This window comes from Chroicocephalus ridibundus, chromosome 15 (assembly GCF_963924245.1).
Source record: "Chroicocephalus ridibundus chromosome 15, bChrRid1.1, whole genome shotgun sequence".
Lineage (NCBI taxonomy): Eukaryota > Metazoa > Chordata > Aves > Charadriiformes > Laridae > Chroicocephalus > Chroicocephalus ridibundus.
The window spans coordinates 4,507,590-4,519,808 of record NC_086298.1 but is presented as its reverse complement, the minus strand read 5'-3'; the positions used below and the strand labels follow the sequence as shown (position 1 = coordinate 4,519,808).

General features: G+C 49.8%; 1 protein-coding gene across 1 annotated transcript in view; it reads right to left on the bottom strand.

The window, feature by feature from the left end:
* Positions 1–2,015, bottom strand: part of LOC134523911 (CMP-N-acetylneuraminate-beta-galactosamide-alpha-2,3-sialyltransferase 4-like) — a 53,382-nt gene extending 51,367 nt beyond the window's left edge. The window contains 2 exon segments of the mRNA XM_063353424.1: positions 1,717–1,786; positions 1,959–2,015. Of these exon segments, the coding sequence (XP_063209494.1) occupies positions 1,717–1,786; positions 1,959–2,015 (127 nt within the window).
* Between the last annotated feature and the right edge of the window lie 10,204 nt (positions 2,016–12,219).

The window sequence follows — 12,219 nt, the reverse complement described above, 5'->3', positions numbered from 1 at the left end:
GCCGTGCCTCGGTTTCCCCCCCATCGCCAGTGCCCGAGGGACAGAACGGTTTTGTTGGAGAAGGAAGCTGGAGTTTAAATGCAAACGGAGCAGGGGGTTGTTTAGTTTTGTTTTGTTTCCCCGAGAGCTGCCAGATTTATGGCACATGAGGGATTTTTTTCAAACAGAAATCAGATTTGTGGTATTGGCCCATGGCAGTTGTTTTGTGCATCGCTGGGCTAACTCAGCCAACATCAGGCTCTTCCCCTTGCCCAAGCTGGGCGTCCCGCATGTTTAACCAGCAGAGACCGAGTCATTGCCAAGCAGTTCTGAAACACCCATCAGTGCCGTCCCACTGCGCCTCGGGCGATACCCGTGTCACAGGCGCTCAGTTTGAAGAGATGTGTCTGGTCCTCCAGAGCCCCAGGTGGGCTCCAGCCTGGTGTGGTGTCCGCTCACTTACTGCTCGTGTTACTAAATCTGCCTGTGTCGGGACATGGAAGGAACCTGAGCGCAGAGCTCTGCATGCATGCTTGCATACAATGCCAAAGACCTAGTAAAGATTTAGGAGGATCCTGGACCCTGGAAATTTAGGAATTACCAGCTGAAGCAGACCCAGCTTCTCTCCAGCAGCGAGAAGCATCCACACAGCCACCACCGGCTGTTTCCAAACCCAGGCTTTATGTCTCCCTAGCACGTCAGCCCCTGGTAATCCCCAAAAATCATGGATTTATGCGTAGCTCTGGGGCACAGGCCTTATCTTCTGCAGGAACAATTCACATCCTGCATCCACGGTGCAGGCTGGACCTCCGTGCTCCCACAGCAACACGCCTCTTGCATGGCTCGAGGAGGTGCAGCAGCCAGGGAAGGCAGAGCTGAGCTGAAAGGTGTGGTTTTGCTGGTACTCATGGGCAGAGCACGGTGAATGTAGAAAAGAAGAGGAGCTGGATTCCAGGTTTCTTTGGGATCCTGCAGTGAGGTCTGCAAATCTCATACTTGCTGGGCAAGATGAACAACAACTGACCTTATTCGCGTCTCTCACCTTTGCTTCATGACTTTTCATACTATTTGGGACATGTGAGTTCCTCCCTGGATGCTGTCTGGCATTGCCAAAAAGTGACATGTAAGTCGTGGTGTGTATTGGTACTTTGGTAAAGCAAAATGGCCCTTTCCCAAGGACAGCTTTTTATGTTAACAACTCACTGCAGACATGGCAAAACGCAAATTGTGTACATTTTCCAAAAAAAATGTATTTCGTTAAACCTAGATGATGGGCTTATGGTACAGGCTGAGCTCTCTGCCGCTCCACATCTCCAGGGAGGCAGGAAGAGTTATCCCTGTACTCCGTACGAAAGCGTAGAGAGGAGAACTCACTGAGGCAGGACTCAAGGCCAAGAGCACGAGCCTGGACACCTTCCTGGTGTGTCCCGGACTGTCCTGCTCCAGGCTGGGGCACGTGCTGGAACCCACGGCACAGCTGGGAATAGCTGCTGAGCAGAGCCGAATTTCAGCTAGGGAAGGGTGGAGCGAGCAAACAAAGGGATAAAGCGGCACGTTGAGCATCAGGTCCATTCTTTTATTACTAGTTTTTAGTCATATTTCCAAGGTATTTTTTTTTCAATGGGAAAACCCAGCTGGTTGCTTGGGTTGACTCTGTCTGTGATTCAATACAGTTGTAATGAAAAGAGTCCGCTAGCACATTAATTGTCACGATAAACATCAAACTCACCCACCCACCAGCACACACGCAGCTCCATGGCAGGGCCATTGTATCGGTATCAGAGCAGCATTTCCTCACCGCCGCCATCTGCAATAACGGAGAAATACAACAAAATACTAGTACAATCCAGCAGGAGTTATCAGTGCCTGATCAGATCTTGAGATTTTTTTTTTTTTTTATTTTTAATAAAGTCCATCTTCCCTCCTGTTTGTCAGAAGCACTTTGCTTTAAATGCTGTTTGAGCAGAAGCAGGAATTACCTGTGTCTGCGTTCGTTTGGGGAAGAAGACATCACCGGGCACTTCCACTCCTTCCATCCGAAGATCTCAAAGCAGTTAAGAGCATCCTTACATCGGCCAAGTGGCTCCATTTTTGTAGGCATGGCTCCGCAAGCCCCAAGAGCCACAGGAAGCAGGAGCGCAGGTCGGAGCAGCTCCTGGAACTCAGCAGAGCTGACTCGGACCCAGCACAAGCAAGGGAGAGGCCAAGGGAGGAATAACATTAAACCACCAAAGCAGTGCGTTCCAAGAAAGGTGAAACATCCTCCGTGCACACTGCTTCTCATCACCTGTCAAGTACAGATAAAGGTGCCTAATTTAGGGGCTGCTTTAATTTGATGATGCTATTCTAAGTGATGTTCCTGATTTCTGTGTGTCTCTGGCATCAGTAACCCTTTATTTCTCTGCAGGCATCCCAGGAAGGGCAGAGGGGGATGGCCAGGCACAATGGGGAGCTCTACCAACGCTGTTTCCACCTTGTTCTTTAATGGTTGACCCAACCATCCCTCACCTCTCCCTGATTTTCGCACACCCTCCCACACTGGCAGCTCATTTCCCAAGCGTCCGTGAATGGCAGTACATCTGTGCCTCCCAGACCCCGCTCCTTGTCCCCAGATGGAGCACCCTGGCACCGATGAAGCACCCTGGGCGTGATGCATGGAGGAGAGTCTGCTGCCCATGGCCAGGGTCTGGGGAGAAGAAGGAGATCCAACCTCCCACGCAGGAGCCTTAGCAGCATGCCACGACCCGAGTGTGTTTGAAGGGAGAGGAGGGAGGGATGGCAGTCACTGTCCTGGCAGCTCAGTGAGATGGGTGGGAAGGATGGATCTTTTTTCCTACCTAGACGATAGGGCTTTAATCTGGCTTTGACATTATCTGAAATTAAAATCGAACCTGACACGCGGACAGTGGCAGAAATGAATTACACCTCTCCTGCTGGTAGATAATCCCCTTCTAATTCCCCCACTTTATTCAGATGGGAGATGGTTTAAGGAAAGAGGAGGCAAGAAACATTTTCCCTCTCCCGCTTTGCAGACGGCAGCTCTTCCAAAGCCCCTCCCTGGCACAGCCCACCCAGGGCGCATCTGCCGCGGCCAGGGACACGCCACGTCAGATCACCCAGCAAACTTCTCCCCGCGATGAGCAGCACCCTCATCACCACCGTGCACCGATAGAGCCCTTCTCAAGACCAAGGCAGAGGAACTGAGAGCGCAAAAGGGAACAAAGAAACAAAAACCCGAATCCTGGAACTAGGAATCACAGAATGAGGACACAAATGTTAACACACAACAGCTTTGTGTCTTCTTACCTACTTTTCCCCACCCCTCAGCTGTGGGTTTCTCTTGCATCTCGTATTTTTTTTTTTCATTTTCTGAATTACGGTGGCTGTGCTGGATGCGAGGGTTCTCTCTCTCGTCCCTCCTTTCCCCATAACTTCCCAACCCCTATGCCAGGTTCAGCCAATTTAACAGAGTAGCTAATGCAGAGCTATCATGTTCTTACAGGTTGCATAAGAAATAGGTGGACAAGTAGAGGAAAGAGATAGAACATTATTAGACATCAGCAAGGCCACAAACGACAGCACCACAGGAAATCTGGCTTTGTCTGTCCTGCTGCCCACGTGGTGAATCACTCACTACAACCCTCTGCCATCCAGCAGAGTATTTGCACCTCCATCAAGAGCTGTGAGCCCAAGACACCAAAAGACTCAAAGGTCTGCAAGGACAGACCAAAGCCGAAGTTCCCAAGGACAGGGCTGCCAGCCATCTCCCCTCCCTGCGCTCTGCCGGTGATTGCCACCTTGTGTAGGTGACACCACCATGGCAAGGTGTCCCCTGTGCTCTTCATGCCATCCCTGATAAGCACAGGCGAACCCTCACTGCTCCCAGGCAGCTGTGTGTCCCCACAGGAGCTACTGCAAGACGTATTGGCCCTTGAGCCCCTTCACACTCCTCCTCATGAGAAACTGTTCCCATCATCCCTTCTTTTCCCTGTCTCTGGAAAGCTGTTTCCTTGGAGAGAGGACATGGAGGTTGATGTTAGCCCTTATTTCTTCTCCTCTCCTCCGTGTCCTTGTCTCCCTCATCAGACTCCCCCGAGTCGCTCATGCCCCAGTTTCCCTACACCCTACAGCGACCCTGGCAAATGTTCTCTCCTTCCCACCACCGTGCGGCTTCCGAGGAGCCGCAGGCAGGGGGTGCGAAAGCCTCATATCCCAAAAGAGAAAGCTGAGAGGCCTGGGAGTATACTTGGAGAAAAGGGAGGTATCGGTGGGGATGCTGTTACCCTTTGGCCCATGACTGCAGCTCCAGAAGGACATCGGGACATAGAGGTGAGGAGAGACGAGACTGATGAGCTGTGGGCTCCTCGGCCACAGGTTCGAACCCATCTCAGAGCAGTATTGACTGAAAGCAGGGGAAAGTCCGTGCTTTTGATGGCTGTACAGCCTCTCTCCCTTCCTCAGCCAGTCCGTGGCGAGCAAATACACATTCAACTCCATCACAAATGACCATTTCAGCGGAGCAGATATCATTAAGGGCAGCAAGACATCCTCCCTGTCCCCACAGCTGAATACCAGCTCGCGGCGCGTGCTTCGAGGCAGTTTGGCTCAACGGGGTGAAGAGTAATTTTTAATGTGGGTTCTTTGTCTGCCCGACGAAAGCTTCTGCATGGGAAGAAATTATTTACAGAGCCCCTCCTCCCCGGCTGGGTCCCCTCCTCCATCCGCACTTTCCTCTTCCCCAGGTCTAATGCAATCCCTGACCATGAGCGAATGTGGGTAAGATCAGCTAGGAATCTGCAGCACAATTCAATTTCAGAGCCATTCCAGCCAATAATGGCTCTAAACAAAATATACTGTGTAATTCACATAGTAATATCACCTTAATTACATTTTTTTGGAACAGTCTTTTCTCTCTTGGTCTCTCCACCCTCCAGCCCCAATAAGCATATCTAAAACTAGAAAAAGAAAGTCATCCGTCTCTTAAAAATATCACAAGGGATGGGAGGGAAATTGCAGGAAGAATAGATGAAAATTGCAGGGAATTTTGCCCTTTTTGTGGAGCAGCGTTCTCGGCGTCACCTTTGCATGCTGAGTAATTGATTTTCCATGTAACTCTTAGGGGCTTTTTTTTTTCCAATTTAGTTTTTGAGTTTTAAATTAATTTCATGCCAGTCAGCTGCACCCGTACATTGAAATCTCCTGCGTTGCTCTCAGAGTAAGCATAGAAAAGAGACAGCAGGGCTGAGTCCTAATCCACCTGCTCTACAGCTACACCTGAATCCCGCTGTGTGCACATGGATGCTTATCCATTCTCATGTATCTGGTCCTAGAAATGGTTAGGCCGTACTGCCCTTCATAGCTCTCTGATGAAATCTTCTCGTGGAAACAGAGATCGTAGGGCCAAAGGGACAACCTGGTTTGACCTCTGGTATAAGAGGCCATGGGATTTTCCTGCACTCATACCTGTTTGGAGTATAAACTTTAGGAAAAAACCCACCCAGAATTGATGGACAATTGAAAAATCAAGGACCAGAGAGCATTAAGTCTCCTACTCCTGCACCATGGAAAGGAGTCAAACTTTGTAACTGGTATCTAAGGTAGCTTTGTCACAGCATCTCTCTCAGCAACACTCCTGTGTCTGACCAGAGAGCACGGGCGCAGTCACATTCAGCCCTTCACAGTAGAGTCTGCTGGGTACTTCATCCCTTCTAGCAGGGTGTGAAATCCGGAGACAAAACTGCAGCTCTGGCTGGAACGCCAACATAGCGCAGACCTCTGCATTGCAAGTCTCCAGCGTTTGAGCCGAAAGATGCAGCTCCCTCAGCAAGAGCTGCCACGGGTTCATCAGCAGCTCCGTGGGACCCAGACGGCGCAGCGAGGGGGTCTGGATTACAAGTGAACCTTCTGTTGGAACAGCTGATCCCGTCCATGGCGGTAGGAAAACGGCTCGTAACACCTGTTGAGTGAGTGCTGGAAGGAGCAGTATTTGACAGCAGCTGCTACACGCGGGCTATTTTCATAACACGGACACAAGTCATAATCTTGAGTGAGATTCCCAGCAAGAGGCTAACTGGGAGGCTATAGCTAACAACGCACACAGCTGTGACTTACCAAGTAAGAGCTGAGCCAAGAGCAAGAAGCCATTAGAAGGTAATAGCGTGAAAACACTAATGGCCTAGAGCCAGATTTGAATTAACAGTCCGGGAGAAAAAGAAGCCTATCAACACTTCTTAGTTTCCCCTCCGGTTTGTTATAGGATTGCGGTGCTGTCAGAACGCTGGGAGAAAAAGGTGCCATGGCCTGTCAAGGATCCTGCCCCCAACGCTTTGCAGCACATTAACCTGTGCTCAGAACCTCTGCTCACTGCTCCTCTGGGCTGGGAGGCTAATGAAGAGAGGCACCGAACGGTGGACCTAAAAATTAAAGACCATTAGGGCTTCCCGTATGAATTTACAGGCAACTTGAAAGCGTATCACGTCACAAAGACATACGAGTGACTCAGGCTGAAAGCAGGGTCTACTTTTTTCTCCCCGTTTGAAGTACTCAAACTGAAAGCAATTACCCACGGGGCGTGCAAGAGAGCCCATGCAAACCTCAGTGACAGACGAGCATGCAATGGAGTCCGTTCCCTGAGACCTCCTGCGGCACACACCTGAGTCAGCATCTAACACAGCAGGAATCTGATCTCCTTTGTGATGGGACACAGGACCTGGTTTTGTGCACGCTTTTCCTTTCCAGCTCCTACATGCCTTCCAACGCCCTGTCCACCCTTTCCCCTCTTCTCCTAGCCCCCGAAGCCTTCTCCTCCTCTTTCCGCCGTGGCAGCCCATGCCACCCAGCAGTGGGAAGGCAGGGTGTTGGGGAGCCCCACACAGAGCCCCGATGGTGGAGCTCTGGAAGCAAAGCACAGCCAGCACGTCTCCTGCTTTCCAAATCCCCGACCCCCTCAGCCTGTACCTGCCGTGCCTTCACAGCCCGAGCTCTGTGCTCCCGCAGCTGCTCTCAGCATCTCTGTTGCACATCTCGCAGGTGCCAGATATATGCCAGGTGCTTCCCAGCTCAGCCCTCTCTGGATGTGACTATCCAAGGCCGCATACTGGCCCAATTCCCTTCCACAGATGGTTTTCCCCCCTCCTTCCCCTCCCCACGATAAATATGAGGTCTCTCTGTGATTCTGCATTCTGGTGTGACCGACAGCACTGGGGTGAAACCACTTAGCGCAGATGGCAAATTATCCTTCCCAGCTGCTCCTGTGCGATGTAGACCTTTTCTAGCTTCATCGCTCTTCAGCCCTGGGCTCCTCTTCCTCCATGCTGCTACTGGACCTCAGTGCCTGCATGAGACTGGGTTCCAGACCTACTGGGTCCCAGTAGGTCCCAGTGATGTCAGTAGGGGCTACGTTCAGGCTGAGAGGACAGGTCCCGCCGCAAGCTCTCTTTTGGCAGGAGGAAAGGGAGTTTCCATTCTGTAGCCTGTGTTTTCATCTTTTAGTTTCTCTCTCTTTTCAGAAGTTCTTCAACTTCTTTCTTCAGTGGAGGGAGTTCATAGAGGTTGTCAGGAAGGACTACAGTCTTGTAAATACATGTGTGACGTCTTATACCCCTTCTTTGAAAAATATTTTTTTTTTCCATCAAAACAAGTCAGTAAACCACAGAAAACATCTTCCACAGATGCCCTCAGGGCCTCCTTATTCTGCCTACTCTGAATGTTTCATCTCTGGCTGATGCTTTGTTTGCCTTTCTCTGTTCTCCGTCTACAATCAGTAGTTCCTCCGCTGTGGTCCCAACAGAACAGCACTTTCTGAGGAGATACAAGATGGCCTCAAATAGTTTTACTTAGAGTTAAAACAGCCCTTCTCTTTCCACTCCAGCAATGGTCCTCTTGTCATCGTTCTACTTGGAGAAGGTGACTAGGCCTGAAGCTGAAGAGGACTGGTGAGAGGACAGATGCTCTGCTTCATGAAGGGATCCATCTGCTGCCTGTGTTCCAGTTAGGGAAGAAAGCCCAACATTTCAAAGTTGGTAAAGTTTCCAGGTAGAGGTGCAGAGGGGTAGCCTCAGGTAGACCAGAAGTGAGGTCTGTTCCCACCTGCTGAGGAGCTGGCCCTGAGAGCCTGCCATGGAGAAGCAACCTGATGACTGCCTGGCCTGTCTGTATCCATGAAGTGATCACCTGAGTCACTGCTTTCTGCTCCCTGGTTCCCGTGGCGCAAGAGCAGGGTATCAGCATGCCAAAGAATGTGTCATCCACGGTGTCTTTCCTTTCCCAGTGCTGGATGCACTGGGATGCACAGAGCCCGGGACCATCCTGAGAGTTAGCTCCTCCTAATGAACCTACATCTAACCCACTGCAGCACAGAGTGCTGACGGCTCCCTGGTGTGTGCTTGTGCCAAGCATGAAATAGGCTGCCCTTTGCTCGTGTTTCCAGCCTCCCAGATGAGGACAATGATGCCCTTGAGAGAACCTTGCAAGGCACAAAGTATGCGCCGTTCTTCCAGGGAGACTCTACCTCCCATTCCCTATATCTTGTGGGTCAAAGCTCCAGTCTACATTTGCTCAGATAAATGCAAACCTTGGGAAAACAATCAAGAAATGCCATTCATTATTGAGGGGGAACTGGGGAATAGGTGGAAATTACTGGCAAAACGACTTGAAAGCCCTCCCGTTTTCTGAACATTTCTCTTTGGTTTCTTGCAGATTTAAAAGGTCGCTAGGAGCTAATGAACCTCAGATAGCAAAGCTGTCTCTTGTTTGTTTGTCATTTTGAGTTTTTCTGGTTGATTAAGATCCATGCTGGCAGTAAGGTATAAAATAGCAAGTTTCTGTGTGTATAGTGAGGTCGCGTTTCCTACCCTGAAAAATTGCTGAACTTACCAGGAAAAACTGTTAGTCCCAAGGACTAACGAGCCAGCTCTCAGCAGAGGACACTTCTGCGTGGTTCTGTTACCCACTTTTCCTTTTTTATTCCTGGTCCCAGAGGCTTTCAGTAGCATCCACCAACACAGTGGTGTGCCAGATAAGCTGCACCCCAAGACAGGCTCATTCTAGGGCTACCATATATTTGGGAATGGTAAGATGCGTCTTCTTTTTCCACCTGAGAACTTTTTCTGGGGTGAATTTGAGGACTTCATCTTTTTTTCTGCCTGGCCACTCACTTGGAGTAGCAAGAAGAGAAGTCCAAATGCACAGTAGCAGTGCGCTGACTCCTGCACATCTGGACACACCATCCCTTTCCAACCTGTGCTGTCCAGGCGCCCGGTGCGACGCCGTGCGGCCATGGCTTCGGCGTATCGACAGCCCGGTTGTCCGCGCCTGTCACACCAAGCTGAAAAATGATGGAACCTGGAAAATTGCTCATTGTTTGTGAAAAAATGTAGCTCTGCAAAAAAGCCCCGCTTGGCCAGCCAGATGTGCACAGGACACACTGGTCTGCTCATACTCTGCCTACGAACAAGAGACATGCCACAGCAGAGCTACTGAGTTATGCGTACTAGTAATGCATTGGAGCACAGGAGACTTGATGACTCCTGGATTTGTCAGCTCCGTTCTAGTTTGCATTCATGCTAGCAAACGCTAGTCAAAAGTATGTTAATATCCCTATTCACTACCATGACTGATGACTCACGTTAGTCTTATCACAGTGGAGAGTCCTTGAAGGCCTATTCTCAGTAGAATCATGTCTCTCCTCGTACATCTCCAGCTCTGGACCCAAGCGACTATGGTAAAAATAATAAAAAAAAACCACAAACCACAAATTCCATTTTCCACCTACCTGCTCCTGCTCCCGCTCCCAACCTACTCAGAGCTAAAGGACAAACACACCATTGTTCTCCTTCCTTTCATCTCCCTGTTTAGGAGAGCTCAGGGTTTGCCGCGTAGGGCTGAGCAACAGCCATTGTTTCCGCTGAAACGGCTGGAGAAGCTGAAGGTGCCTCAGCATTTGCTGAACATCAGAGCCCTCCCACGAGCTGTTGACTGAAGTGGGAACTTGCTGCTTCTACTCACACAACAAGTGAAATAACCCTGGGGAAAGAAATCTTTCTCGATGATGGAAGCTTTTCTGTCTGTTTTTACACCAACTCCACCGGTTTTGCAGGCGCTGCAGGGGATCCCTCAGACACACTGGTGGGTGCTCGTTGCTCTGTCTCCGTCAGAGACGGTGCCCACTGCAGACCTAAGAGAAGCCTAAGGCAAGAGAAAAGTGACCTAAGAGACCCAGCTCCAAATATTTTAAGGGTTAAGGGCCCTGTTTCCCGCAAACAACTCAGCCTACTCAGGATGGGAGCTTGGTATGGTCCACACCTACCACCTCCTTGTTCGGGGGAACCATTTCAGACCCCTTTCGCAAGGCTCTGTGCTCATTTCCCACCAGCGCCACCCTGACTCGTCAGCACACCTTTGAGTGCACCTACAATGCCGACGTAACCATGAATTGCTATCCACCCACAGTGTTACAGAGCCCACCATTGACACACAGGAAAGTCTTGGACCAGAGCACAACCAACATCTGGGCCAGCAAACCATGACCATCTTGCATATATCTACGTTACACTGCAAAGTACTGGCTTTAATGGGCAGGGAGGGGTATTTTGAAGAGAAACAGCGTGAGGAGCCTGAGGTCCCCTGTTAACCTCAGCACATGATGGGAAGCCACTACCGTCATGAGACTTCACAGCCCGCTCTGCACCCCAGCATGGAGATTCCCCTTATCTTCCTCAAGAGCAATCAACCAACGAGAGGGTGTGTTTTCTCTGCAGTCCAAGCATGACGGAGGCTGCCGAGGAGCCAAACGTCGGGCGCACAAAAGCTGGAGCTTCTTTTGAAACTCTTGCCTCGCCCAGCGCAACGCTGGCTTGAACTTCCAAAGCAGTGAGCGCCCATGGAAAAGCACATCCTTTTCCACCTGCTCCATCAATTATAGCCTCAAGATTCTTGCTTTTCCCTGCTGCGAGCAGACCTCTGTGGAGTGGCATTACCTCACTGCTGTGACCCTTCCACTGAAATGCATCCCCGCTCCCGCAGGGAACAGGGAGCAGATGTTTAATCACACGTCGCAGCACAACAAAGCGGGGCAGGCCGGGGAGCGAAGGCGGATTCCACACTCCAGTGAAGCTGCGGGATGGATTTTGGTAGACAGAATGCAATTATCCAAATCATAATTTAGTCAAGACATAAATCTTTTGAACTAATAACAACATTTAGAGATATAAAACATTATACATGTCGAAAGCACAAATGGTAATGTTTATGCCAAAAATGTTTGAACTTCCAATAATTAATAACAAGCAAGGAAATTGCATAGCTGGGAGGTTTTTTCCAGCTTTAATTCACAGGAGCAGCATTTTTATTTTTTTTTCCAGGAAAACTTTGCTCAAACTTCTCCCTGTCCTCTGCAGATCCCAGCTTTCCTCCTAAAGCTGTGGCAAGTAATAATTTAAAAGAAAAATAATCCCCATCCCATAAAAAAGACTGCTGGATCTTAGAAGAACAAAGAAAATGAAATGAAGATGTGATTCTCTAAGTGGACCGCTTCTTAAGGTTTAAATAAAGTAGACACGTACATACCTACTTTCATGTATATTTTATGTATACATATAAATGGATATATACGTACAAAAAACCCAAAAGCTGACAGTTTCAATATGAACCTTTGGTGCAGTCCAGCTCCGCCCAGCTCTGACAGTGGTACCTCACTCATGGAGACGTGTCCTATTTCTGCAGATGTGGGATCCAAACGGGAACAGGTTACATCGCTCCATAACCTAAAAAACACACGGAGATGGCTGTAATATGTGCGTGTTGGTGCGGTTCCCCTTCTGCCTCCTGCTGCCGCCTCCACTTTCAGAAACGCTTCTGTGTCGTTGAGAAGCCGATACGGGGTCAAACCTTGTACTTGTGGGGAGTGGAAGAGCCCCAAACCCCCATCAGCTGGTCAAAACGGACACTCTCCTCGGGATACCCTGAGATGTGAAGCGCCTCTGTGCAGCCTGTCTGTAAATTCATATGCAAAATCCGGTAAGGGGAATTTGCTTGCAAAAGAGTCTCCTCCATAGCCAAACGCATGCGATGAGCCCCGGTTTCCTGAGCCTGGCTGGGACTGGGCTGAAGAGCCAGCTCTGGCTGGAGCAGCTGGGGGAGGCTGGGATGTTTTTTCATGAGAAGAGTAGGCATTGTGTTGAAAAAAAAATGAAGCCATGTCTCTGGACAACTTTTGGAGCCAGAATTCATTCCTCTCACTCT